Source organism: Mus caroli, unplaced genomic scaffold (genome assembly GCF_978045245.1).
Source record: "Mus caroli unplaced genomic scaffold, Mus_caroli_1 scaffold_11, whole genome shotgun sequence".
NCBI classification, from domain to species: Eukaryota; Metazoa; Chordata; class Mammalia; order Rodentia; family Muridae; genus Mus; species Mus caroli.
Genome location: NW_028227266.1, coordinates 71,509,845 through 71,535,613, shown reverse-complemented (window position 1 = coordinate 71,535,613; position 25,769 = coordinate 71,509,845). Strand labels below are relative to the sequence as shown.

Below are 25,769 nucleotides of genomic sequence, written 5' to 3'. Positions count from 1 at the left end.
CCTACCTGCAGTATCTATGCAGAACTCACAGGGCTCTGCACCAGACTACTAACGAAAGAGGCCCCACCCAAGCGCCTGGTGCAGACACTAAACTTCTCAAAATGGAACTGGAAAAACAAAAAACAAAAAAAAAAAAAACAAAAAAACGTATTTTAGCAAGTTACCCTAGAAAGACAGTACAGAGCTCTTCTAAAAATTACAGATGCTCATGAAAGTGAACTGACATGCTGAGCTGCTCAAACCCACATGAGGTGGCTTTGAACAGCTCTGGTAATCCCAGCACTTGGAGGCTGAGACAGGAGGATGAGAAGGTGGACTTCAGCGTGGGCCACACAGTGAGACCCCCCATCTCAAACCTGCCTTCTCCCTGCCATGAAGTCTTAGGTTATTTAGACAGAAGCACACACCAGGCTCAGCCTAGGTCCATGATTGAGGTGACATGGCTTGTACCTCCTCTATTTAATTCCTCCACTGTTCCAACAGGGGCCTCCACCTAGTTCGTTACTGCAGATCCTTCAGGTCAACTCAGTGTTACCCTCTCGGGGAAGTACACCCTGGCCCCGCCCTCAGACTGTGTACTGCCCATTATTACATAAGTCTTTGTCTCCTTACACCCTCCCAACAGAATACTCACTACAGTTTATAATTACAGCTTGCGGGGCAAGGTGACAAATGTCCTTGTCTTTCTCAAGACTCTAAGGCTTCACAACCGAAGTCACTTGAAAATACTAGAGTCAGAATTTTAGAACAGGCTGGTTGGTGGTAGCTCACACCTTTAATCCCTGCAGAGACCAGAGAATCTCTGTGATTTAGAGGTCAGTCTGTCCTACAGAGTGAGTTTAAGGACAGCCAGGGCTACAAAGAGAAACCCTGTCTTGAAAAAAAGGAAATTTAAAACAGTAGTCAGTCTCCAATTAAAAATCTTTTTCTTTCCATTAATAATCTTATTTGTGTGAATGTCTTGTGTATGGAGTATGCATCATGCTCATAGAAGCTATCTTGGGAGTTAGTCCTCAGGTTCACAGATTAGACTAAACTAGATGGACCTCAAGTGGCAGAGAGCCTCATGGGCTTCCCAGCACTGGGATTGTCTCCCCAGTTTCAATAATTTTATTTTTAATTTCTTCCCCTGTACTACTGAGGAGAGAGCCAGACCCCTGTTCTAAATGTCTTACCACTTGGTTGTACCCCAGACTCAGTAATATCTTTACTACCATGTGTGCTTACGTATAGGCCTTCGTTTTCTTACTTTTTTAAAAAATGATTTATTTACTACATATAGAGTGGTCTGCCTACACAGAAGAGGGCACCAGATCTCATGATAGGTGGATGTGAGCCACCATGTGGTTGCTGGGATTTGAACTCAGGACCTCTCAAAGAGCCGTCAGTGCTCTTAACCTCTGAGCCACCTCTCTAGCCCCCTTCACTTACTTATATGGGCAGTGCACATTTTATTATTTCATTTAAAAAAATACAAAACTATCTTTAAAGTCTAAGATAAAAACATTCTCCCAACAAGGGCCTCAGCTACAGCATTCCCCTCGGTTACAGAAAGGATAATTAGAACAAAGCTTAAAATTCATTTGCATCCAGTTGTTAAAGAACAAAGTTCAAAACAAAACCAAAATAAAGTCTACAAGTGTAATTACTCCAGTACAGCAATTATTTTTCCTCTATCCACCCAAAAGCTTTTTTCATCTGTTAATGGTGGCATTTAAAACAAAACAAAACAAAAAAAAATAACTTCTCTAACTTAGCTCTTTGAGGACCTCAGGCGTCTAAGAATTTCTGACATTCCCCAGAACCTTCCAGAGTGGTCTGAGCATCAACACTGGGACAGCATTGATTTAATTTCCTAAAAGGCCTCTTCTTTCTATAGGAGATGGCAGGCACTTACCATAATTACAGACTTAGGAAACGGGAGACTGCCAAGTTTATCAAAGACCCCTCGTTCCTAAGAATAATGGCTGGAGACTGCAGCCCAAGCAGCAGTGAGGAACCTTCAGTACCAATAGCCGCCAAGAGGAACGAGTCGTGCTCCTGGGCACACAGGACAGCAGGAATAAAACTGTAAATTCCATTTAATGCCCTTCAAAACACAAGCACTGTAGACAATAGTGGGGTAACCGAAAAGAGAGGTGAAGAGGTTAAAGAGGCTGGGGAGCGATCAGTTCAATAATTATTAAACAGCTCTAAGGTCATCAGATAGAAGGCACGGCATCTTTGTTTCAAGTGTCTTGATTTGGACTTCCCATGGAACGAAGCTTAAAAAAATTTCCTCCTAGAGACAAGCAGGGGACATTGTGGGTTCTGTTTTTATGTGACTTCCAGTTTCCTTTATCTTTTAGTTATGCCCATTTTTGGAAAAAGATTTCCTGCTGTTTCTTTCTTAAACAAATAGGCAAAAAAAAAAAAAAAACAAAAAAACAAAACCAAAGTGGGCTAAGGATATATTTCAGTCGCAGGATTCTGCCAAGTAGAGGTAGAGCCCTGGATTTGATCTGGAACCCGCACCACCACCCCTCACCCCCCATAAAAGCCGAGACAGAGAATGGAACCATCCAAATATTTCAATCAGAAAGTTAACTTGATATAGCTGTCAGGGTAAGGGGATGTGAACGGAGCCAGGCAACAGAGGGCATAACCGTGCCCCACCCCCCTACCCACCATGATATCAGACCCTAAAAGTTAACCAGGGTTAGAGTTGATTTTGAAACACATCACAATTGGTATTCCACTCCACACAGACCAGGGGAAAGCCAAACAAAGCATCAGAGCTACTTAAAAGAATGGGACTTCCTTACCAGGCTTCTGTTCTCCACGGGGGCCTGGCTTTATTCAGGATTCCTTTCAGACTAGCGTGTGAAGTGACTACTGTAAATCTTTGCCTGGCGCCAAAGGTCAAAGGGTTATCTGCAGTTACCTGTGCTGTGGCTGTGGGCTTTTAGGGCACACTGGCTTCTTCGGTCTTTCTTTTCTTTCTTTCTTTTTTTCCTAAGCATGAAGGAAAGCTTGTGAATCGCATCAAGATAATTTAGGTCCTAAGAAAACAAAGCTTCCAGCCTGTGGATCGCCTGCTTTCCCAAGAGAAGGGAACAAACGTCACCTTTTCAGTCGTCCACAAAGACAGACCAGATGCAGTGGAGCCCCTCCCACCACACAGCTGCTAAAACAGTAAAACTTCAAACTCACAAAAGGGAAGCCATTTAGGCAAATGCAATTTTGTTCTAGGGAGGGAAGAAACCATTACTTTATTGTTTTTTGTTTTCTTGGTTTTTTGTTTTTTGTTTTTTTTTAAGTAGCTAGGACACCAGACTTCTGCTTACACACCACAGCGTGTTTGATTAACTAGACAGATGTTTTCTCAGGGAGCACGGTGCACACTCAGGAATTTCAAAGGGGGAGGCTATTCAAGACAGGACTTCAAAATTCAGCGGTAAAACCCAGAAAGTTCTATCCACAAAGGTTTCACTGGGTTTGACATTTCTTGGAAGAGTGAACTATTTTTAAAAGATAAATCCAACCACTTCATGAAATAGGGGAGCACACTATTTCTTTCTCTCCAAAATACGTTCTTAGTTAGTTAGTTTTAGTATGAAATAAAGATACGCACACTACCTCACTACCATGAGCTCAGTCTTATGTCCTACAAGGCACAGCAGAAACGTGAGGGACACTTCCTTCTGGGGTGCTGTTGTGCTCTCACCTCCGCAGTCCCCCAAGAGTAAAGGGAGAGCAGCCAGGAGCCTGTTTGATTCTGGGCTCAAGAATGCTTTCAACCGCTGAAGAACTCATAGCCATCTTCTGCGATTTGCTAGGAAATCTGATTTAGAACAATCCCTGCATCATTTCTGCCAGAATAGGGCTGAGTCCAACCCGTTGCTTCTTTTTCCTTCCTCATCAATTGATTTATTTATTCTTTTAAAATCTTCATAAATGTAGATAATGTGTCTCGATCACCATCACTTTCACTCCCATTCCCGCTCCCTCTGGGACCACCGCCCTCCAACTGGCCCTCACGCCCGCCATATGTACACATGTATGTATGCGCGTATCGTTAACTCACTGAATCCAACTCAAGCTGCCCATAGATGCTCAGGATGGGTCGTCCACTGGGTGTAGGGAGTCTACAAGTAGATAATCTATCTACCACTGCCAAAGAAAAGTGCCTCTCATCCCCTAATAGCCACAAATGGCCACCCTGAATTTCCTATGTAGTTTCTAGTGGCGATGGATACAGATTCAATGCTTAGAGTTGCACCAAACTCCAGTATCATCCACACAGTAAGAATTCTGGAAGTCTTAGTAGTTTTGGGTTTTTTTGTTGTTTTGTTTTGAAGGACTCCATTGAAAGGTGTAACTCAGAAAGAGATGACATCTGAAGTTTCATCTTCACACAGGAAAGAAAACTTCAGGGGAGATTTGTCTGCAGTGGCCCCTCCCCCAAGATTTAACTTTCTTTTTTAAACAAGCCCACTGATTGGTGTCTTCTGTTTAATCCTTTGTTATTTCCTCTCAGGACAGCACTGCCAGAAATACTGGGCCCTGCCAGGCACGGTGTCACACAACTTCAGTCTCAAATCCCAGCACTCAGGAGGCAGAGGTAGGTAGCCTCTGCGTTTGAGGCTAGCCTGGCCTATATAGAGTGAGCTCCAGGACACCCAGGGTGACAGAGAAATGATGTAAGCCAGAAGTAACCCTTCCTTCCTCGAATGTTTTGTGTCAGATATTTGTCATAGCATGAGAGAAATAACTAAGATATGCACAGGCTACTAAACTGCTGTAGACACGCCACTGAGGTGTCATGATTAGAAGCAGAATCAGCGTTTCCTTCTCTAAAACCCCACTGTTCTGAAAGCTCTCCTCAAAATGCAGCAGCACCCACTCAGAGCTAGCTCACAAGCAAGGTTCTTCTACTGTCTTCTCACCAATCACATTCAAAATCAGCGAGCAGCAGCCGAGAACTTGCTACACATTGTGCTGAAGGCTCCACAGCTGAGAGGGTAAATGCTGTGATTCAAGCCCTGGCCGCCTGATCTCAAAACCCATAGGTCTTCTGATTTCACTATCACCACAGCTAACGTACAACAATTCTGCCATGTCTATTAGTTTCCATGTTGCCTCTGGGCGGGCAAGATCAGCCCCTACCCACTCCGTGGTAATCACTACGCTGTTGGCTGTTTTCCTTCTGTACAGAAGTGACTCTCCACTGTATTCCCTTGAGGTGGAGTCTCTCATGGAACCTGGAGCTCAGGTACGCTGGCCAGAAGCCTGGCTCCTCCTGTCTTTGCCCTCCCCTCCTCACCCCCAGTTCTGGGTTACAGATGCACTCAGCCATGCCAGGCTTTAAAAATGAGTACTTCCAAAAAAAAATTTTGTATTACATCCATCCTAAAATTAGAAATGTTGCTTTTCTGGAATCTAAAGAGATGGTTCAGGGTTGGGAGTGTGTACTGATCTTTCAGAGACCTGGAGTTTGGTCCCGAGGACTATGATCAGGTGGTTCACAGCCACCTGCAACTCCAGGTCTAGGGGATACAATGCCCTCTCTGACCTCTTCAGGCACCAGTAGTCACGATGTACACCCCGCCCCACACACACACACATAATTAAAAATAAAATAAATCCTTTACAAAAAATGTTGTTTTTTCTAGTGACCTCTGTCTCTTAGGCAGTGTCTTCACAAAGAGTCAAGCAAAGACCCAGAGGGGCCAAGCCTTCACTTTGTAAGGAGAGTTCTGACTCCAGGCCCTGTCAGTGGTTACTGAAGCTCACTATTGGAATTTTCTAAATTTAGTTCACTTTCTGATTTGCAAGACCAAGAATCTACTGTGAAATAATCCTAGCAGAGCCAAAGGAAACAGCCTGCAATGCCCCTGCAGGCTGGACCTATTGAGTTCCACTGAACACTGTGCCTCTGTATTCCACATTGCTACAGGGGGCTTGAAAACAGGAATGGAGGGCCAAGAGCCATCACATGACTGAGTAGGCTGGAAAATATTCTTTTTTTTGAACGAAGTACTAAAGGCTCCCAGGCTCGCCTGAGGAGTGAAAAATCACACTGTTTAAGCTGTGAATTAATGAAACCCAGGGTTATTTGCTAATTTCCTTCCTCACTCTACAACACAAAACAGAGTTAATCTGACACTGTCATAACTTCCTAATATGAGGCGCACCAAGTCTAGAGTAATTCATTTTTCTCAGGGGACGGAATATTGTCAGACTTGCCTTTGGGAAGCTCCTGGGAGCTAACTCAAGCAAAGGAGTGATAAGGTAGGAAGCCTGGATGCAGTCAGACCTGGTGTAAAGCTGTAAACTCGAGTGTCACTACGTTACTCTTATACTCGACAAATATGGACGAGCCCAAGTTCAGCATTTCAGTAAACGTCCAGGCTATGCTGCTGATCTTGGGATGGCATTATGAAATTCTATATAATATAGAACTATATAAAACTATATAAATCCTGCACTTTATAAAAGAATAACACAGTCAGATGCCTGTCACCCAGCTTATGAGCTAAAAATGGTCTGTTAGGTGATACCCTGTCTTTCAACATTGTGAGGTGGTGTTGTCTTCTACAGACGATTGGGATTCATTCGTAGCCATTGCCGTGACACATCTGAGTTTTTGAGTCACAGGCTGTACATGTCTAGATGCAATTGGTTGTAAAATAGAATTCAGAGAGAATACTATTGGGAGTGGGGTGTGATAACGCATGACTATAACCTGAGCTTTTGAGAAATGCAGGCAGGAAGAAGCTCCTAGGGTTACATAGTGAGATCACAGCTACCCTGAGCTACAAAGTAAGAAATAAAGATAAAAATAAATAAATAAATAAGGGCTGGGATCTGGGGATGTAGTTTAGTGGCATATGGGAAACCCCTGACTTGAGCCCCATGTTCACTAAAGAACAAAAACAAAACAAACAAATAAACAAACAAAAAAACAGCCCAAAACAAAACAATATAATCTACTATTGAGGCATGCCAAATTACTATTTTTTTCTTATTTCATTGTCCATAAATGAAAGGGTGGTATTGGAAGATAATCATGGATTTATGGGGTTTGATTCTTCCTGTTTGTTTTTGAGACAGGGTCTTCCTCTGTCTCCCCACCCAGCTTCAACCATGGGATGATGCCCCTGCTTCAGCATCCTGAGCGCTGGGAAGGCAGAGTTGTGTTTTCTGAGGCAGCCTCTGTGTGGCTGGCAAAGCAGATTCCTGTGCCAGGCATGCATAGCCCACGGCTATAGACTGCCATAAAGAGCAACCGCTGCTCTCCCAGAGGACCTGAGTTCAGTTCTCAGCACCTGCGCAGGACAGCTCATAACCAAAGACTCCTGTTCCAAGGGACCTGACACCTCTGGCTTCCGCAGACATTCGCACTCACTGCACACATTCCCTTCACCCTCTACATACACAAAATAAAATAAAATAAAATAAAATAAAATAAAATAAAATAAAATAAAATAAAATAAAAATCTTGAAGAAAAACCAAAACTAAAACCAAACTACCATGGCTTACATAATGGTGTCTCATTCTGTAGTCCGGACTGGCCTCAAATTTGCAGCCACCCCACCACATCCTCCTAAGGGCTGGGATTACAGGTGTGAGCCAGCACCATCAGTCTGCCTTTTTTCCCCTTAAGATTTTATATACTTTTATTTTATGTGTATGGGTGTTTTGTCTTCGTGTATATCTGTATACCACATTTATGTCTGGTGTTAAAGGAATCTAGAATAGGGTATCAGAAACCCTGGGACTAATAGCTATAGACACTTGTAAGTTGCCATATGGGTGCTAGGCACTGAATTCAGGTCTTCCAAACGAGCATCCAGTGCTCTTAACCACTGAGCCATTTCTCCAGCCTCAAGACCATTACTTGATGTGATCCTTACCAAGCATAACACTGCTGTGTCTAAAATGTCAAGACCACTTAATTGTAATCCTCATGAAGAAAAAAATTAACTGTGTATAAAGTCAGGCCTATAACCAGATAAGGGAGTACAGGGATCCAAAGCTCTCAGGAACTCTTATGCAGGTGCAAGACACATTAAGTCAAAATGTAACTCTCTAAGATGTAATTCACTGTAGAAACCAAGGCACTATGAGAAGTCTTGAGTTTATGGGAGAGAGGGGCAGGGAAGGAAGAATGGCTAAGTCCCAACCTGTCTGTCCTTCCCCTTCCTCTTCCCCTCCCCGATTCCTTCTCTCTTCAAACTGCATCAATCTAAGCCCCCTTGGGCTTAGGTGGGCCGAATCTGAGCCGTTTATTTCATGACTGGGTCTTTCGTACCTAGATATTTAAGTCTCTGTCCTATTTTCTGATTTTTCTGTTATACATGGCTGCCAGCACCATCAGTCTGCCTTTTTTCCCCTTAAGATTTTATATACTTTTATTTTATGTGTATGGGTGTTTTGTCTTCGTGTATATCTGTATACCACATTTATGTCTGGTGTTAAAGGAATCTAGAATAGGGTATCAGAAACCCTGGGACTAATAGCTATAGACACTTGTAAGTTGCCATATGGGTGCTAGGCACTGAATTCAGGTCTTCCAAACGAGCATCCAGTGCTCTTAACCACTGAGCCATTTCTCCAGCCTCAAGACCATTCCTTTCCTTGGGGAAGTAAGAAGTGGGTCAGGCCCCACCCTCACGACCACACTCACCCTCCTAATGCTCACTGGTCCTGTTTCTAAGCAGGCTTCAACACCAGGGGATGGGTGAAGACAAAATAATTCAGGCCTCAACACAGACACAAAGCCTAAAGCTTTACCTCCTGGCTCACTAGGAGAAAATTTTGCCTTAGCTTAGATTCTCTATTCTCAAAGTAGAAAGAATTTCATCTAAACTCACTGAATAAAATCTCTGGCTTAACACCATCTATAGTTAATTTACACACACACACACACACTGTATCCCAAGAAAAATTGTTTCCTAATGAAATAACCACGATAAAACTCTTATTTGAGTAGAGCTGGTTTGAGATGGCACAGGCCTGTAATCCTAATGCAGGACAGATGGAAGCAGGAGGATCAGGGGTTCAAGACCCTCCTTGGACAGATTCCAAACTAATTAGGGAACCCTGCTTCCCTCCAACCCACACACCAGTACCACCACCACCACCACAAAAACAAAAAAAGCACTTGGGGAAACTTTTTTCTGATATCAGCTCCATCCTAAGAGATCGATTCCCCCCCCTTCCCTCCCCACCCCCGGCTGGGGTCCAACCCAAGGCTGCATTTGTGCTACTTGAGTGATCTGCCACTCAGGGCCACTCTCAGGTCTGGAAAACGAATTTTTTACAAATGAGAGTTTCTGGCATGTCTTCCAGGCTTCAGATGCAGTTTGCAGGGCGCTGCGCTAACCTCTATCTGAATCGTTTCATTCCACCCTAACATTCTAAAACAGACAGGATTATTACTATCTCCATCTAAAAGGTTAAGCAAAGAGCCAGGGTTTGTCATCAAGCTGCAGTCTCAAGTCAACCCTAGGCGTGAGAGATGCTTATGTAGCTGGTACTCTTGTCTGATCTGTCAGAATGCTAGGAATGATGGACTAGCAAGGGAGTGACGGACTTCCAAGATGACTCTAGGAAGACTTGACAATGGTCAGGGATTTTCCAAATTGAAAGAATGAATTAGAAGGTGTGCCTCTAGTTGCATGGGCCTGTGGGAACAGATACACACACTTCAGAACATAACACTTCTTCCTTTGGCTGCTGAGAGGGTTGTTAAGGCACTTCCTGCCAGACTGACAAGCTGAGTTTATCCCCAGACCCATGTGGTAGGAGAAAAGGACTGACTTTGTCATCTGGTTTCCACATGCACATTCAAAATAGAAATAAATAAATGTAAATTTTATTTATTTAAAAAAGACATAATTAGGCTGGGTGGTGGTTGCACATGTCTTTAATCCCATCACTCCAGAGGCAGAGAGGCAATAAGATCTCTGCTGAGTTTGAGGCCAGCCTACTCTACAGAGAGAGTTCCAGGACAGCCAGGGCTACACAGAGAAACCCTATCCAGAAAAACAAACAAACAAACAAACAAACAAACAAACACAACCAAACAAACAAAAGATAAAGAAACAAGATTTTTTTTTTCGATCAGGGGACATGATGCCTTATTAATTTTGTTTTTGTGTATTGTGTGATAAATATCACAAAGATTTATCTTGTAACTGAGATGAACACTCAGAAAGACAGGAAAAGTTATGTGTAAATCCTGAAGGCCCTGGGAACAGCACTGAGCAGGGGGTCCACCACAGGCCTGAAGCAATTTCTCCCCCACAACACAAACCAGACCCCAGGAAAGCAAACTTCATTCTAAAGTCAAACCCGAGCGAAGCAGAGGCACTAAAGCTTCTGGTGCCATCGAAAGTCAAGTCACACTCTTTAAATGCTGAGGATTGGATCCAGACCTTGCACATAACTATTATATTTTATGCCATTATATATTATATGCATTGTAATTACATATTTTATACATTACATGCACACACACACATACTATTTTATATTTTACTCGTTAAAGACATAAGAATTTATTTTTCAACCCACAGACAAAGTACTCCACATCTTAAGGAACTGAGCTTTGAGGTACTTGAGTAAAATCATTTTAAATATTTCCCACTAATAAACCCAATTAAATTCAGCTGACCGGGTCTTTGTGGGAACATTGTACAAGCAGCCAAGTAAGTAGCATTTGACTCCATCTTTCCTGTTGTAAGGGAACTGAGACGCTCATGTCTTTTGTCGTGCCCATTTAAAAAAAAAAACACTAAAAGGTATAAATCCATTTGCTTTTCTGTCTTTTAGAACAAAGAACTATGCCTATTTCTAGGGAGACCATGTCCCAGTGACACACTTCATAAATTGAAAACTTAATTATCAGAAATGAAAGCCAGGGAGAGAAGGGTTAAAGGCATCAGAGGGGGTTAGTGTGAAAATGAAATTTTGAGAAAGCAGTTCGTTATATAAAACGACACTCGATCAGCAAGTAGAAGTACGTGAATTCATTTCCAAGGCCACTTAGCAAAGCTGGGTCTCCTTGGAGCATCCTTCCCAAGCCGTGGCTCTGTGAAAGCAGGCATTCACCAGGCAAGGCACAAACAGGGCTCCCTTAACCTACTGCCCTCTGGACACATCACTCTCTGTTAAACAGGCAGCCACTGCCAGATGCTCTGGCTAAAAATGGTCCCAGATGGTCAGCTGTCCCCTTCATAGAACACCCTTCCCTTCACTTCCCTTCCCACGTCTTAACACTTGCCTGCCAAAAGCCCGGCCAGGCCCTGGTGGGAACTTAATAACAAAGATTAGTATCAGAGGTCTCAGGTTAGAAGGCGCCTTGGAGACAGTCGGATCAACAGCTGAACACTACTTGAACCCACACAAGTACATCCCTGCCAGCCATTCAGGATGCTACTTGAAGATGCAGGGGTCTTGAACTTGCTGCGGAGCGAGGAAGCATCTACATGGACTGAGACCTTGTCAGGTTGAACTAACTCAATCAAGCCGATCACTCGGACTAAATCCACAGCCAGGAAGCATGCAGCCGCTTGATACGGGGCATCTCTTATCCCAAATTAATGTTCTAGTTCATGCATTTCAAGTGACTTCAGGGGCCTGAAGAGAGATCTCTGTCAGTAACATGCCTACCTCACAAGCATGAGAATCTCTGTTCGGGTCTCCCTTGGCACACACATGAACACACAGCCTACATAATCCCAGCACTAGAGAGGCAGAGACAGGAGGTCACCGGGGCTTGCCAGCCAGCTTATCTAGTCAACTGGTGAGCTCCAAGTTCAGTGAGGGAACTCGTCTCAAAAAAGTCAGGTGGGGAGCCAGAGGAAGACAACCGACATGGGACTTTAGCTTCTGCACATACATGTCCACAGGCAGCTAACCACATGAGTACACACGTGAACTCCCCCACACAGAGGATTCTAAGTGGAGCTACCTCACACAGCCTACATAACAGATGTCACAGCAAAAACACCAAAAGCTGTACAGATTTTTTAAAATTTCTCTGTGTGTGCATGTGCCTGTCTGTCTGTCCACTCACACATCTGTGTTTGTGTGTGTGTGTGTGTGTGTGTGTGTAGGAAGATGCACACCTACCATGTGTATGTGTGAAAGTCAGAGGACAGTTTCATTGGGTGTCAGTACCCCACACCCCATCTTGTCTGGGACAGGATCTTGTATCAGCCCCACCCCAATCCCAGGCACATCAAGCTAGCTGTCTCATGAGCTTCTGAGAAAGTCTCCTGCCTCCGTCTCCTATCTCCTCATAGGTGCACTAGTATTAATCACATGGCGCCGTGTCCAGCTACAGATGGGTTCTAGGCATCCCAGCTCCTCAAGCATTTTATCACTGAACCATCTGCCTAGCCCCATGTAACTGATTTTTAAAACAGGACAGGAAATAACGGTTTATAGTTTTGAGGGCTATTCTTTGGAGAGCATAAGAATTATTTAAAAAAAAATTAGTGAGCCTTCTCTCTCCAAATGAATGAATTAATGACTACTTCTGTATATATGCATTTTTCCCTATTTATTCCATTCATAGATTACCTATATATATCTCTGGAAAAATTTTAAACGTTAACTAATTGGGGCTGGAGAGATGGCTCAGCAGTGAAGAGTACACACTGCGCTTCCAATCTGAACTCTCAGTGCCCACACAGAGCAACTCCGGCCCGCCTCCAGGAGATCGGACGTTCCTCCCTTCCAGCCTCTAGGGGCACCTGCATCCACATGCACAGTCCCACACAGCTACATACACATCACAAAAATATAGTAAAATGATAAAGAACTGTTTGTAACTGTTGGTGACTTTGTTTTGTTTTTCTGAGACACGGTGCCTCGCCTTCCCAGGCTGCCCTTGCCCTTGCTACACAGCTGAAGATGAACCCCTCATCTTCTGGCCTCCCGCTCCAGAGCGCCGGGATTACAGGTGTGTGCCACCATGTCCTGCTTACTGCCAACGTCTTCATGCAACACGTCTCTGAGTTTCTCCCAAGAGCAGAGCTTCTCTTATTTTCTCTTTTCTAACCTGTTACTTGACTCTTTAGTGTAAACTAGCTGGAATGTACACCCAAGAAACATGCTGAGGAATAGATTTCTATTTCTCCTGTGTATTTCAAGTTCTTTAACAATAAGAAAAAAAATCAAAGTACTGAGTTGTACCTGTAGATGTTTTTCTTGTATATTTTTTGAACATTTATTCATTTCATACATATGTTTTGTCTGAATACATGTCTATGTGGTATGTGTGTACCTGGTGCCTTTGGAGGTCAGAAGAGGTTGTCAGATCCCCTGAGACTGGAGTTACAGATGGTTATGAGCTGTCACATGAGAGCTTGTGGCCTCTGGGACAGCAGCAAGTGCCCTTAGCCACTGAGCCGTAGCTGGAGCTCCTAAAACGTAGTTTTATTTATGAGTCTGCAGGAGTGTCTATGTGTCAGTGCAGGTGAGCCCCTGGATTGGCACTTATAGACGGTTGTAAGCTGCCAGATGGGTTCAGGGAACCAGATGCTGGTACTCAGCAAGAGTAGAACATGCTCTTAACCACGGAGCCACCTCCAGCCCTGATCTATTTGCATCAATTTTCTCACAGCCTGTTTCCCACTGGATACAAAACAAATGAGTCCCCTTCTGATCCACGATGAGCTCATGCAAAGGGAGGGCACGCTGAGAAGCCACAGCGGGACATAAACACGAAAGGCTTGGGGGCTCTAGAGGCTGGGTTAACATCATCGTAACCAGTAGATTAAAGAAGCTCGGCCTGAACCATATGTCACTCCTCATCATTTATAAGCTTCACGACAGAGATCGACAGTAAATTTATTTAACTGAGTAGAGATTAAATTAAAAACGGAATAACAAGATTACAAGCAAAACACCATCTGGAAATCTATGGCAAGGGACCATGGGATGGATTTCTGTGTTCCTGCAACCGGAGATAGGTTCACAGCATATCCTATTTACCCACACTAAGACTACTAGACCTCTCCCCTTACAGTGCCTCTAAAGGCTAAGGATCTAAAAGGAAAAGCCACAGGGCTTCATAAACTCCTACTGTGTGCATAAGATGCCTCGACAGTCTAGTGGGTCTCTTTTGATCTCCCAATGTGTCTATCTCTGTCTCAGTGGTCCTATCTCCTCCCCCAACACCCATCACCGAGCTGGGTATTAAAACCTAGGGTTCCATGCAGGCTACTCAAGCCCTCCACCATGGAGCCATATCCCCAGCCCAATTTCATGATTTGTTAAGCACAATTACATCATGGAGTTCTTTCCTCAGGTAAAGAAAAGAAAATAAGGGCTAGCCAGTGTCTCTGAAAACACAGATGATGTCCAACACAGGTCAGTGTTTTATCTTCATTGTGTCTGAGTCTGTGAAGTAATATTCACAGTCATGGTGTGGGACAGAGGCCATGGCATTATTACACATCATGTATGTTAATTATTTTATACCAACATAGCAACCAGGCAATTTCTAAGTTAAACATACTTACTGTTATTCAACCATTTTGCAAAGTCTTGACTCCACAGTCATATTCTTTATTTTATGTGTGTGTGTATAGACGTGGGTAAATGTGAGTGTAGGCGTCGAGTGTCAGCACACATGTGGAGGTCAGAAGGTAACTTTTAGGGGTCAGGGGGACTGAGTTCCAGGCATCAGGCTTGCACACCATGTGCTTCTCCCCATTAAGCCATCCTGCCAGCCCCCACAATCCTAGTCTACATCCACTGAATGCAAACCAAGATCTCCCTGTATCCAAAGGGATGATTAACAAGAGACATCCCAGAGGAGGAGGAAGGGGGAAAGACAATATTGCCAACTAAGGAGAAGAACTGTCAATGACACAGAGAAATCCACTCCTTGTAGTACCCAGTCAACGCTCGGACATCCAATAACCCTTCTCCCAGCCCGCCACAGCAGGAAGACAAAGGACCTGCAGGACACAGACACACTCACCCAAGCCACTGAGCGTATACAGCAGGTCACCGGTGTCTAGGAAGATAGGTCCGTGTTCCTGCTGCCCTTCCTCTTTATAAAACAGCTTGTAGCCCCGAATGGCGGCTGGGTCCTCCGTGTCTTGCAGCCACCTCACAGAGATGGTAGTACAATTCAGTGGTTCCAAATGCAGTTCAGGAGACTTCGGGGCTGGAAGAGGGCACCAGACAGCACGGTGTCAAGAACTCACAGTCCATAGGACATCAGAGAGCACCACACATCTCTCAGCTTCAAGCCAAAGGCATAGAGTCCAACCATTACACGTTGACCCAATGTTCACAATTTAAGTGACAAGTCAGCAGGATGGCTCAGTGGGTAAAGTAGGGTGCTGCCAAATCTGAGGAACTGAGTTCGAACTCCAGGTCCGACAAAGTGAAAAAAGAGATCAACTCCCTAAGTTCTCTGTTTTCCACACATATGACTTACACACACACACACACACACACACACACATCATACACACAAATATTACTTTTACAAATTTTACAATGGTGGTAAGCTTAGAGATGGGATTTAAAATATACTACCTAAAAGACTAAGTCATGAAATCACAAGATATCTATATTTGTGTAATTAAAAAAAGAGTCAATTGTGTAGTCTAATTTTTACTGTAGAATGTTTTCTGTCAAATGACAATAAACCAGACATGTTGGATTCCATGAGTAATATCCTACATTTGGACCTGTTTTGTTTGTTTGCTTGCTTGTTAAAGATTAATTTATTATATGTAAGTATACTGAAGCTATCTTCAGACACACCAGAAGAGGGCATCCAATCTCATTACAGATGGTTGTGAGCCACCATGTGGTTGCTGGGATTTGAACTCAGGACCTCTGGAAGAACAGTCAGTGCTCTTAACCGCTGAGCCATCTTTCCAGCCCTGGACCTATCTTTTGAACTACTGATTTAAAAACACAATGCTATTCAGTAGGTCTCAGTTCCTATGCTCCCTCTGATAGTCAGTCTGCCTGGGACTGATCCAGCCATGAAGATTTTGCTAAGCAAACTGTATGATCAGCAGCTCGACCCACAGACCCACAACTGGAGTTGGGAAAAGGAGGGATAACAAACAGAACCGTTTAATCATTTACTATGTTTACTTATGGGCCTCGCACATGGCTAGGCAAGCTCCCTACTTAATACTCCATAGTCCCATTCCTCATTTGTACTGTTTTTGGTTTTGGTTGGGCTCTCAGATCCCGCACTGGCTTCAAGCACCGTAACTACAGCCAATGATGACCTCCCAATCCTCCCACTTCTGCTTCTCTCTGGTGCTGGAGTTATGGAATAGCAGGTATGGGCCACGAGTCCTGGTTTAAGCCGTTCCGGGTGCTGAACTCAGGACTTTGTGCATGTTAGGGAAACACTCTACCAACTGCGTGCCAGTCCCATGGAAAGGTTTAGGATCTTTTCAAGGAAGTTCACAATCTACGTATTATTTGCAAACATGAAACCAAAATTTAAAATATGAGCTGGAGAAAGGACTCAGCAGTTAAGAGCATGGGCTGCCCTTCCAGAGGACCAGAGTTCAAATCCCAGCACCCACATGTCAGCTCGTAACAATCCCAGTTCCAGGGATCTGACGCCTTCTTTTGGCCTCTGTGGGCACTGCACACCAAGTGATACACAGATGTGCATGCTGGCAAAACACCCATACATATAAAACAGAAAATAAGAACCTTAATGTATATACTTATATCGACATAGACATAGAGTACATGTAAGTAATAGTGAAACATTCTAATTCAAAAGTAAAAACATTCTTTCTCTCCCTAAACAGTCCCCAGGAGGTGTTACCCGTTACCTTTCACGCTTGTAGCCTTGGGCGTCCTGTGTGAGGTCCACACCGATGACTCTCCCAGCCCCACACGGGTAGCTGCAGTAATCCGAACCAGATAGACACTGTCTGGCTTCAGGCCTTCCAGAAGGTACTCGTGCACGGTCCCCGGGAGTTCTACAACTTGGATGGCGTTCTCGGTGCTCAGGCGGAAGGACAGGCGGTACAGCACCACTTGACCCCGCCGGTACTTGGCCGGGATTGGCAGCCAGGAGACGAGAATGTCAGTGGGACTTCGACTCGTCAAGCTAATTTCGGGAGGTCTTAGGGGCACTAGTGAAATGAGAGAATACATTGTTCACAAAGATGTATAATCATCATTTACAGAATCCTTATAATGGCAAAGCATAACATGGTCACGTTGGAGATGCTTCCAGTTGGACCAGGATTCTCGGTGAGGCCAACTTCCGGCCGGAAAGGAAACACAAGGAGGGTGCAACAAAAGTATGGCGGATCGTTGGCTGTGATGAATATGGACGTATTTGCTAATTATACGAGACAAAGGTCACAAATAAGTCTACCAAAATCTCCCTGAAGCAAAGGAGAGTGTGTTGCAGGACAGCAAGGAAGCAAGGAATCCCTAATTGCAACTGAGAAGTTTTTAATGTGTAGAAAGTCTCATCTTAAAGATGAAGGTGAATTTTACTTATTTTTTTAATTACTTTATTTACTTATTTATGTGTGTATATGTGAGAACTTGAACATGCTGATGTTGTATGGCAGCTTCCTCCAAATTAAATCAGAACAGGAGAAGTGTCAAGTCTGGAAAGGCCAAGCTTAGAAGACTCGCCAAGGCCCCCTTATAAGTGGACTAATCAGCTGCCAGGGAAGGAGACACGCCTGTGCAGAGGGGGATTCTTGCCTAGAAAAAGCTCATATTATTATTATTTAAAAGCCATGTACTATCTTTTTTTTAGGATCTATTTTATGAGTACCATGACTGCCTATACAGAAGTTTGTGTGCTATGTACATGCAGTGCTCTTGAAAGTCAGGAGGACATCAGATCCCCTGGAACTGAAGTTAGAGCCACTTTCAGTCCGTGTGCGTGTGCCTGTGCACGTGTGCGTGTGTGTGTGTGTGTGTGTGTGTGTGTGTATACACTCAGATCCTCTTCAAAAGCAATAAGTATTCATCTCTCCATCTCCCATAAAACCCATGTTCTACCCACTATGGCAACCTAATTAGAAAATACAAAAGGTTTAGGGTTTTTTGATTTTCTGCTTTGTTTGGTTTTTGGCTGTGGCTCTGAGAGCTGACAATGGCCCCCATCGGTCTCCCATACTAGGCAAGCACTGTCACTGAGATACACCCCCAGCCCAATATAAGAACTTATTATTCTTAAATTTTTATACTATAAATTATAAGTAAAAGGTGCTCTATAAGTCAGAAAGATGGCTCATGGATCGGCAGGGCCTGATGGCTGGAGTGCAATTCCTGAGTCACGCATAGAAGGAGAGACAAAACCACTTCCCATGAACTGCTCTCTCGCCTAAATACAGATACCATAGTAGATGCATCGACACACAAATAAGCAAAGAAACAAATATTTTAAGTGCTCTTTATCAGGGCTGGAGAGGTGTCTCAGCATTTAAGGACACATACTAATCTTGTATACAACATAAATTTGATTTCCAGTGCCCACGGTGAGTGGCTCCCAACCACTTCTAACTCCAGCTTCAGAAAATCTAGTGCCCTCCCTGGATACTGTGGACACATGAACACACACGGGGACACACACACACACGAAAAGTAAAGAATTTTTAAAGTATCCTTTATCACATTATGGCAGAAACCAAGGCTGAGACATGAGACAGCAGCCGGCCTGTTGTTTAACATAGCTGTTTTCATTTAACCAGACAGACTTACTCACTGAAAGTGACCAAATCTACAGATGTTCACACTTGATAACCCAGAACTGCGTTTTCTTACCATCTTCTAGCGTGTTCTGTGTCACATGATCCGACATCTGGCTGGCCCCCAGCGGCATGTACGCCACAATGTAGAAAGTATAGTTGCTGTCGGGTTCCAAGTCGTCGATGATGTAATGAGTCGTGTCATTTCCAAGGACCACCTGATATTCCTCGTTATTTAAACCTAGACCAAAGTATCCATGTCTTAAATGACAAATATTCAGCCAGGCGGTAGTGGCAGGTGGATCTCTATGAGTTTGAAGTCAGCCTGGTTTACCGAGGGAGTCCAGGACAGCCAAGGCTACACAGAGAAACTCTATCTCCAAAACAACAAACAACAACAACAAAGACTACTATTCAAAATAAAATTAGCAAGGCCATTTTCCCTCACAATTATCTCTGTGGTCTTCTATAACCCGGCATACAAAACCCTTAAGTGCACAGAAAGCTCCTTATTGCCTAAAAGGAACCAGGGTTATTTTGTCCAAAAAAAGAAAAAAAATTTTTGGTTGGAACACTCCCTGAAATGAGGCTATCTTCTCCAAAGGCCATTTATCATGGAGTGAAAACAGGACGGGCTGTAAGGGACAGTGAGAGGGGAAGGCCCAGCACAACAGGAGACTCTAATGCAGCAAGCAAATGTCCCAGCTTACTCTCCGGCCTTCTGTAGAACACAGAGACAGTGGGGCATGCAGAGGGTCCGCTTTTTACAGAAACCAACCAAATGAAAAGCTGGGCTGCAAAGCTTCTCACTCTGCCCCTCGAGAACATACTGCATGGGCCAACACGGGCCTTTTCTTTTTTTTAATGCTAAAAGCAAAACAGAATGGACTCAGAAGGTTGGGACCCACGGTGAACGTTCAGTGTTTTAAAGAGGGAGACAAATTCTCAGGGATGCTTAAGAAACTATACAAAGCAAGGTGCAGAAGAGGATTTGTCCATGAGGGCTTAATTCCTCTGGTGTAGCCCTGGAGAAAGGAGCCAAGGCACTGCCAGCCACTGTGCGCAGTCACAGGCAGCGCTTGTCAACTCTACCAAACCGCTCTCGGCACCAGCCCCTTCTCCCTGCGCTGGATTTATAAACAAAACAGAAGGCACATTCCAGCACGGAGTTTTCCCACATTTCTGAATTAACTTCATAGCATTTTAATTAGACAAGATTAGAGGCGTTTCACAACACACTGGCTAATGGCTCGTTAATTAGGAACTGCATAGTACAATTTCTGACCTACTAAACAAAGTCCTTGAGTTCGAATTAAAAAGCCTTGTTCTGCCCCTGAATAGAATGCTGAGTGCCATGCAGGGGCTCTAACGAACCCGGCACAATGGTGAACAAGCGTGGGCCCCGCCAAGCCAGCCTTCCTTTCACCTTCCTAAGTCAGCAGAGAGAATGAACACACTCCAGCATGCTCTGAACAGAACATTCTTCTCGAAACCAGGACCCTTGATTTACATTCAAAATATCCCTTTTCAAAACACTGCTTCAAAGTGTAAAAACCCAGCATCAGCCAAGAGCCAATCCCGTCTCAGCCGCACCTGGTGTTAGCATCACACTGTCCTCTGACTGTCCCCTCTAGTCAAAATGTAAGCTGCATGAAATCGGACCATTTCTGTACTAGCATTTGTAAACCTGAGTCAATGGAGAAATCACTAGGATTTTTCTGTTTCTACAACAGTTTTACCAAAAAGTAAGGTAAAAGGGATTTTGTCTTAATCCGCAAAACGAACCGGTAATTGGAAGCTACACATATGTATGTGCACCACATACGTGCCTGGCACCAAAGGATGCCAGAAGAGAGTATTGGATCCTTAAGAGCTAGAGTGACAGGCAGAAGTGAGCCACCAGGTCCTCAGTAGAACCAGAGCAAGTGCCACAAGCTCTGAGCTGTCTCTCCAGCTCCTGACATTTAATTTGATACAGTAAAAGAGATATCACAAAAATGTCTCGTTCAACATTTTTTCATACTTTTTTTTCTTTTGGTAGTCCTGGGGAATGAGCCCAGGGCCTTATACATACTGTTCAAAAGGTCTACCACTGAGCTATAGCCCACCCTACTTTGTTTCATTTTCTTCCAGAATGAAAATATTCAACATACATAGAATTTTAAATTGCAGAATTTAGCTGGGTGGTGGGGTACACCTTTAATCCTAGGACTCAGGAGGCAAAGGCAGGTGGATCTCTGAGTTCAAAGCCAGCCTGGTCTACAAAGTAAGTTCCAGGATAGCCAGGGCTACACAGAGAAAACCCTGTCTAAATAAATAAATAAATTCAAAAGAAAAAGAAAATGTAGAATGTTATATGCTTACGTGCCCCTAGAAAACAGAACACTAGTGGACATGGCAACCCATATGCCTGACCCCAGTACTCAGAGGCAAGTGGATCTCTGTAAGTTTGAGGTCAGCTGGTCTACATAGTGAATTCCAGGTCAGCCAGGGCTACAGAGTGAGACCCTGTCTCAAAACAACCGCCATTCTCCTTAAGAGCATCTTCTAAGATCAGCTGGGTTTGCTATCAAAGACCATCACAGCAGGGTTTGTCTGACTGCTGACCTTGTGCCCGAGAAGAGAATGGGGAGGGTCACAGACCTTCACCTGGGTATCTGTGCCCAGTCACGGCCTGCAGGGAGTGCATGCAACTCGGCCCCAATTGTGCACATCCTCAAGGTCTCAGGAAGGAGCGAGAGTGTAGAGTTTGGCAAGAGGAGGAGGATAAAGACTCTCTGTGTGCCAGGCAGTGGTGGCACACTCCTTTAATCCCAGCACTTGGGAGGCAGAGGCAGGCAGATTTCTGAGTTCAAGGCCAGCCTGGTCTACAAAGTGAGTTCCAGGATAGCCAGGGCTACACAGAGAAATCCTGTCTCGAAAAACCAAAATAAAAAGACTCTCTGTGAGACACTTGGGAGGACTATTTGTGCTCGGGTCAGAAGCCCTCCCTCATGTTCTCTATGGAAACCCTATCGTCTCAGGGTGGAACAGATCTTTGATTTGTCATTGGGCCTTAAAAAGAGAAAGGAGTTGATGTTTTATTGGTCCTCAGGGTAAAAATTCTCTTAACAATTATGTAAGCTTTTACTCATTCTGAAGATAAATATTTCATTTATTTTGGATCCATTGAGCTAGGGACCCATATAGCCCAGGTTGCCCTCAAATTTGCTATGTAGTCGAGGATGGCCATGAACTTCTGATTTGCCTGCCTCTTGTTCCCAAGTGTTAGTATCACAGGCATGAACCACCACATCGGGACTCTGTAGCTCTGTAATTACACCCAGGGCCTCATGCATGCCAAGAAAGTACTTTACCAATTAAGCCATGACTCAAACAAACCAGTGACTGCAAGCGGCCCTTACTAAGGGTTTGCAAGCTGCTTACCTTCCGCCTTCATGTAGTGTACAGAGTAGGCAATGACCTTGTCTGAATTGTACAGTGGTCTCTCCCAAGCCAGAAGGATAGCAGAGCTCGACATGGTCTCAGCATGAACGTTGTAAGGAGCGCTGGGTCTATCTTCCGACATTACCACGGTCAGTCTGGCTCGAGACAGAACAGATCCTTGGCTGTTTTCAGCCATGCACTGATAGATAGCATCGTCTTCCGGGATAATCTGATTAATGACCAATTTGCTGAGGAAAGAAAGAAGTATTTATATCCATAAAAAAAATCCTAAGAATGACATCCAAAAGCTATTGTTAAACGCACCTTTCACTTTATACAAAAACATGCTGAGAACTATCAGGTCTAATGAAAAATGTACATTAATTACTTAAAATTACTCTGATTTATAATATGAGTATCTGTACACTGTAGCTGTACAGATGATTGTGAGCCATCATGTGGTTGCTGGGAATTGAGCTCAGGACCTCTGCTTGCTCTAGCCTTGCTCACTCAGGCCCAAAGATTCATTCACTATTATATGTAAGTACATTGTAGCTGACTTCAGGCACAACAGAAAAGGGCATCAGATCTTATTTCGGCTGGTTGTAAGCAACCATGTGGTTGCTGGGATTTGAACTCAGGACCTTCGGAAGAGCAGTCAGTGAGTGCTCTTAACTGCTGAGCTATCTTTCCAGCCCATGATTTATATTTTCAATCTTCATTAGCATTTATGGTAGCCAAATTCTCTTTGCTTCAATTGCTTTTTTAAAAATAGCTTTTTAGTGGCAGAGGCAGGCAGATTTCGGAGTTCGAGGCCAGCCAGGTCTACAAAGTGAGTTCCAGGACAGCCAGGGCTATACAGAGTATACAGAGAAACCCTGTCTCAAAAAACCACAAAAAAAAAAAAAGCTTTTAGTAAGAAAGCTACTACTTTCTTATTTAGTACTCTATTCTACAGTCTATACTTGACTCATATTATAATACACATAAAAAATTCAGATCAGCAAAAATTTTAAAGTTTTGCTCAACTAAATGAGATTGTTGCAGGAATAAAAATTACACACACACACACACAAACACACACACACACACACACACACACACACACACACACATATATATATATATATATATATATATATATATATATATATATATGTAGTCCTGACTGGTCTAGAACTCGTGGTGTAGAGCAGGCTGGCCTCAAACTCATAGATCTGCCTGTCTTTGACTCCCAAGCCCTGGGACTAAAGTCACATGCCACAGTGACCATCCAAGTTTCATTCTTAAGGTCATTAAGTTTGAATTCTGGAGGAATTGATAGGAAGTAAATTATTTCATTCTTTTTTTTTCATTTGATGGAAGAAGTAACTGAAACACCAGAGTCCAAGTTTGCTGTGGTCACTTAGCCAGTGGCCTACCTAGGCTAGAACTGCTGTCGGGGGACTGTTTGCATAAGGTCCATTATCGCATATCACTTTGGATCCGTGTATAAAATACAAAAGGATCGACAACACATTAATGCTATAAACCTGAATTTCTTGCATTTAGTGTTAACTGTTAAGAATGGGTGACCATTTGATGTTACTGCAACCATTTCATGTAAAAATTATCAAAGGCATTATTTTATTTAAAACAGTAGCAATATTGCATAGCTTACCTGTTATACATTTTAATCCTGCCATTTGAATGTATCCTTCTCCCATTTTTCAACCAGGACATTTTGGGTGAGGGAATTCCTTCTGCTTGACACACAAATCGTGCAGTGCCAGCTCGTGGCCTTGTTAAACTTTCAGGCCATTCGACAAATGAAGGAGGAGCTATTTTAAAGGGAAAAAACATATCCTGTGTCTTCAATAGGAATGGCAAGAACAAGTGAAGAAAGAATACAAAAATGAGATGAGTCCCATGTACAAAGATGTCTGAAAGGCTGAGTCTCCTACAACTGGCTAGGTGATGGTAGTTTTCATTGTCAACTTGACACAACCTAAAATCACTAGGGAACTGAGTCTCAGAGAGGAACTGTCTACATTGGGTTGGCCTGTGGAGGCATGACTTTCTGGAATGGGAAGACACAGTCCACTATAGGCAGCACCATTCCCTAGGCAGGGAATCCTGACCTGCATTGAGTGGAGAAATCAAGCTGAGCACAAGCAAGCAAGTGAGCATGCATGCATTCATTTCACTCTCCTCCTGACTATGGATGCAATGCAAATAGCTGCTTGAAGTTACTTTGACTTCTCCACAATGATGATCTGTAATCTGGAAGTAACTATAAGCTAAAATTAATACTTTCTCCCCTAAATTGTCCTCTTTTGGGGGGGGTAGGGGTAAGATATTTTATCACAGCAATAGAAACAAAACTAAGAGAGTGCTTCTTTCTTATGTTCAGCACCCACTTTCCCTCACTGAGACCACCTGTGAACACAGTCAATACTCATACCCAAGACCCACCTTAACTAAATAAACCCAATGGGAGGACACTTATGAACACATACAGTCACTGAGAGTTTAATTTCACACCGTTAAATGTGTGTAGACATGTGGATGGATGACAAGGGAGGCTTAAATAAGCATGGAGCTCTGCACGCAAACATGGTGACTTCGGCATGATTATAGAGCTGTATTTTAACACAGAAATTCAATTTTTTCTTTTTCAACTCACTGCTGAGTTTTATAATACTTATTATTAACCTCCCTATCACTGATGCCCAACTCCACATAACAGCAAGATATGTGGGGCTGGAGGATGCTCCAGTGGTTAAGAACACTTGCTGCTCTAACAGAGAACCCAAGTTTAGTTCCAACACCCACACTGGGCAGCTCACAACCTCCTGTAACTCCAGCTCCAGAGGATAGCCTCTTTGGGCACTGCTCTGACATGCATACACCTATATACATATATAGGTGTATATATATATATATATATACACATACATATAACTCAAAACTAAACCTTACAAAAGAAAACCATGAAAGAAATTAAAATAGCAAACATTAAAACAAAAACTTCTCTGATTATAGAAAGAATACATACCTAATACAGTTAACGTTGCCATAGCAACTGTGAAGTTGCGCGTGCCTGGGGTGGTGGCCCGACAAACATACACTCCAGCATGCTGCAGCTTGACATCTGATATAATGAGGTTGCCATTTCCAAGTACCCGAGTGTTGAAGACATCAATGGACTTGTGATCTATTTCAAAGAGAACACGGAAGTTGAAATGAGGCATTTCATCTGAAAGTATATCAAAAGATCGCTATCCGTGAAATCAGTCATTAAAAAGTAGCAATTTCTCTGGGGCATAAGCTCTCCTTATGTTACAAAACTAAAATGAAGTCATTCAGATGCAACTGGCAAATATGTGTCTTCTCTATAAAATACACATATTAGCAGTTTCATTAAAAGGAATAGAGGTCAAGGGAAGACCCCCTCAACTCCCACCCCCAGTGAGGACGACTTACCAAGACGGCTCCAGGAAATGATGGGTTTGGGATATCCTGTGGCCATACACTCTAGCACAACTGTCTGATGTAGAGACGCAGTTACATTCTGTGGACTGGCTACAATGGTTGGCATGTAGAAGGATCTGGTTTCATTAGCTTTGGGCAGGAAAGGGCAGAAT

At 43.5% G+C, this 25,769-nt stretch overlaps 1 protein-coding gene across 1 annotated transcript in view; it reads right to left on the bottom strand.

Moving 5' to 3' along the window:
- Prtg (protogenin) overlaps positions 1–25,769 on the bottom strand; it is a 99,714-nt gene that overhangs the window by 33,815 nt on the left and 40,130 nt on the right. Inside the window, exons 5-11 of the mRNA XM_021172159.2 lie at positions 25,609–25,746; positions 25,181–25,339; positions 23,804–23,963; positions 22,144–22,391; positions 18,794–18,958; positions 16,831–17,136; positions 14,988–15,176 (exon numbers count right to left, since the gene is read on the bottom strand). Coding sequence (XP_021027818.1) covers positions 14,988–15,176; positions 16,831–17,136; positions 18,794–18,958; positions 22,144–22,391; positions 23,804–23,963; positions 25,181–25,339; positions 25,609–25,746 — 1,365 coding nt within the window. The remainder of the gene's footprint in view (positions 1–14,987; positions 15,177–16,830; positions 17,137–18,793; positions 18,959–22,143; positions 22,392–23,803; positions 23,964–25,180; positions 25,340–25,608; positions 25,747–25,769) is intronic.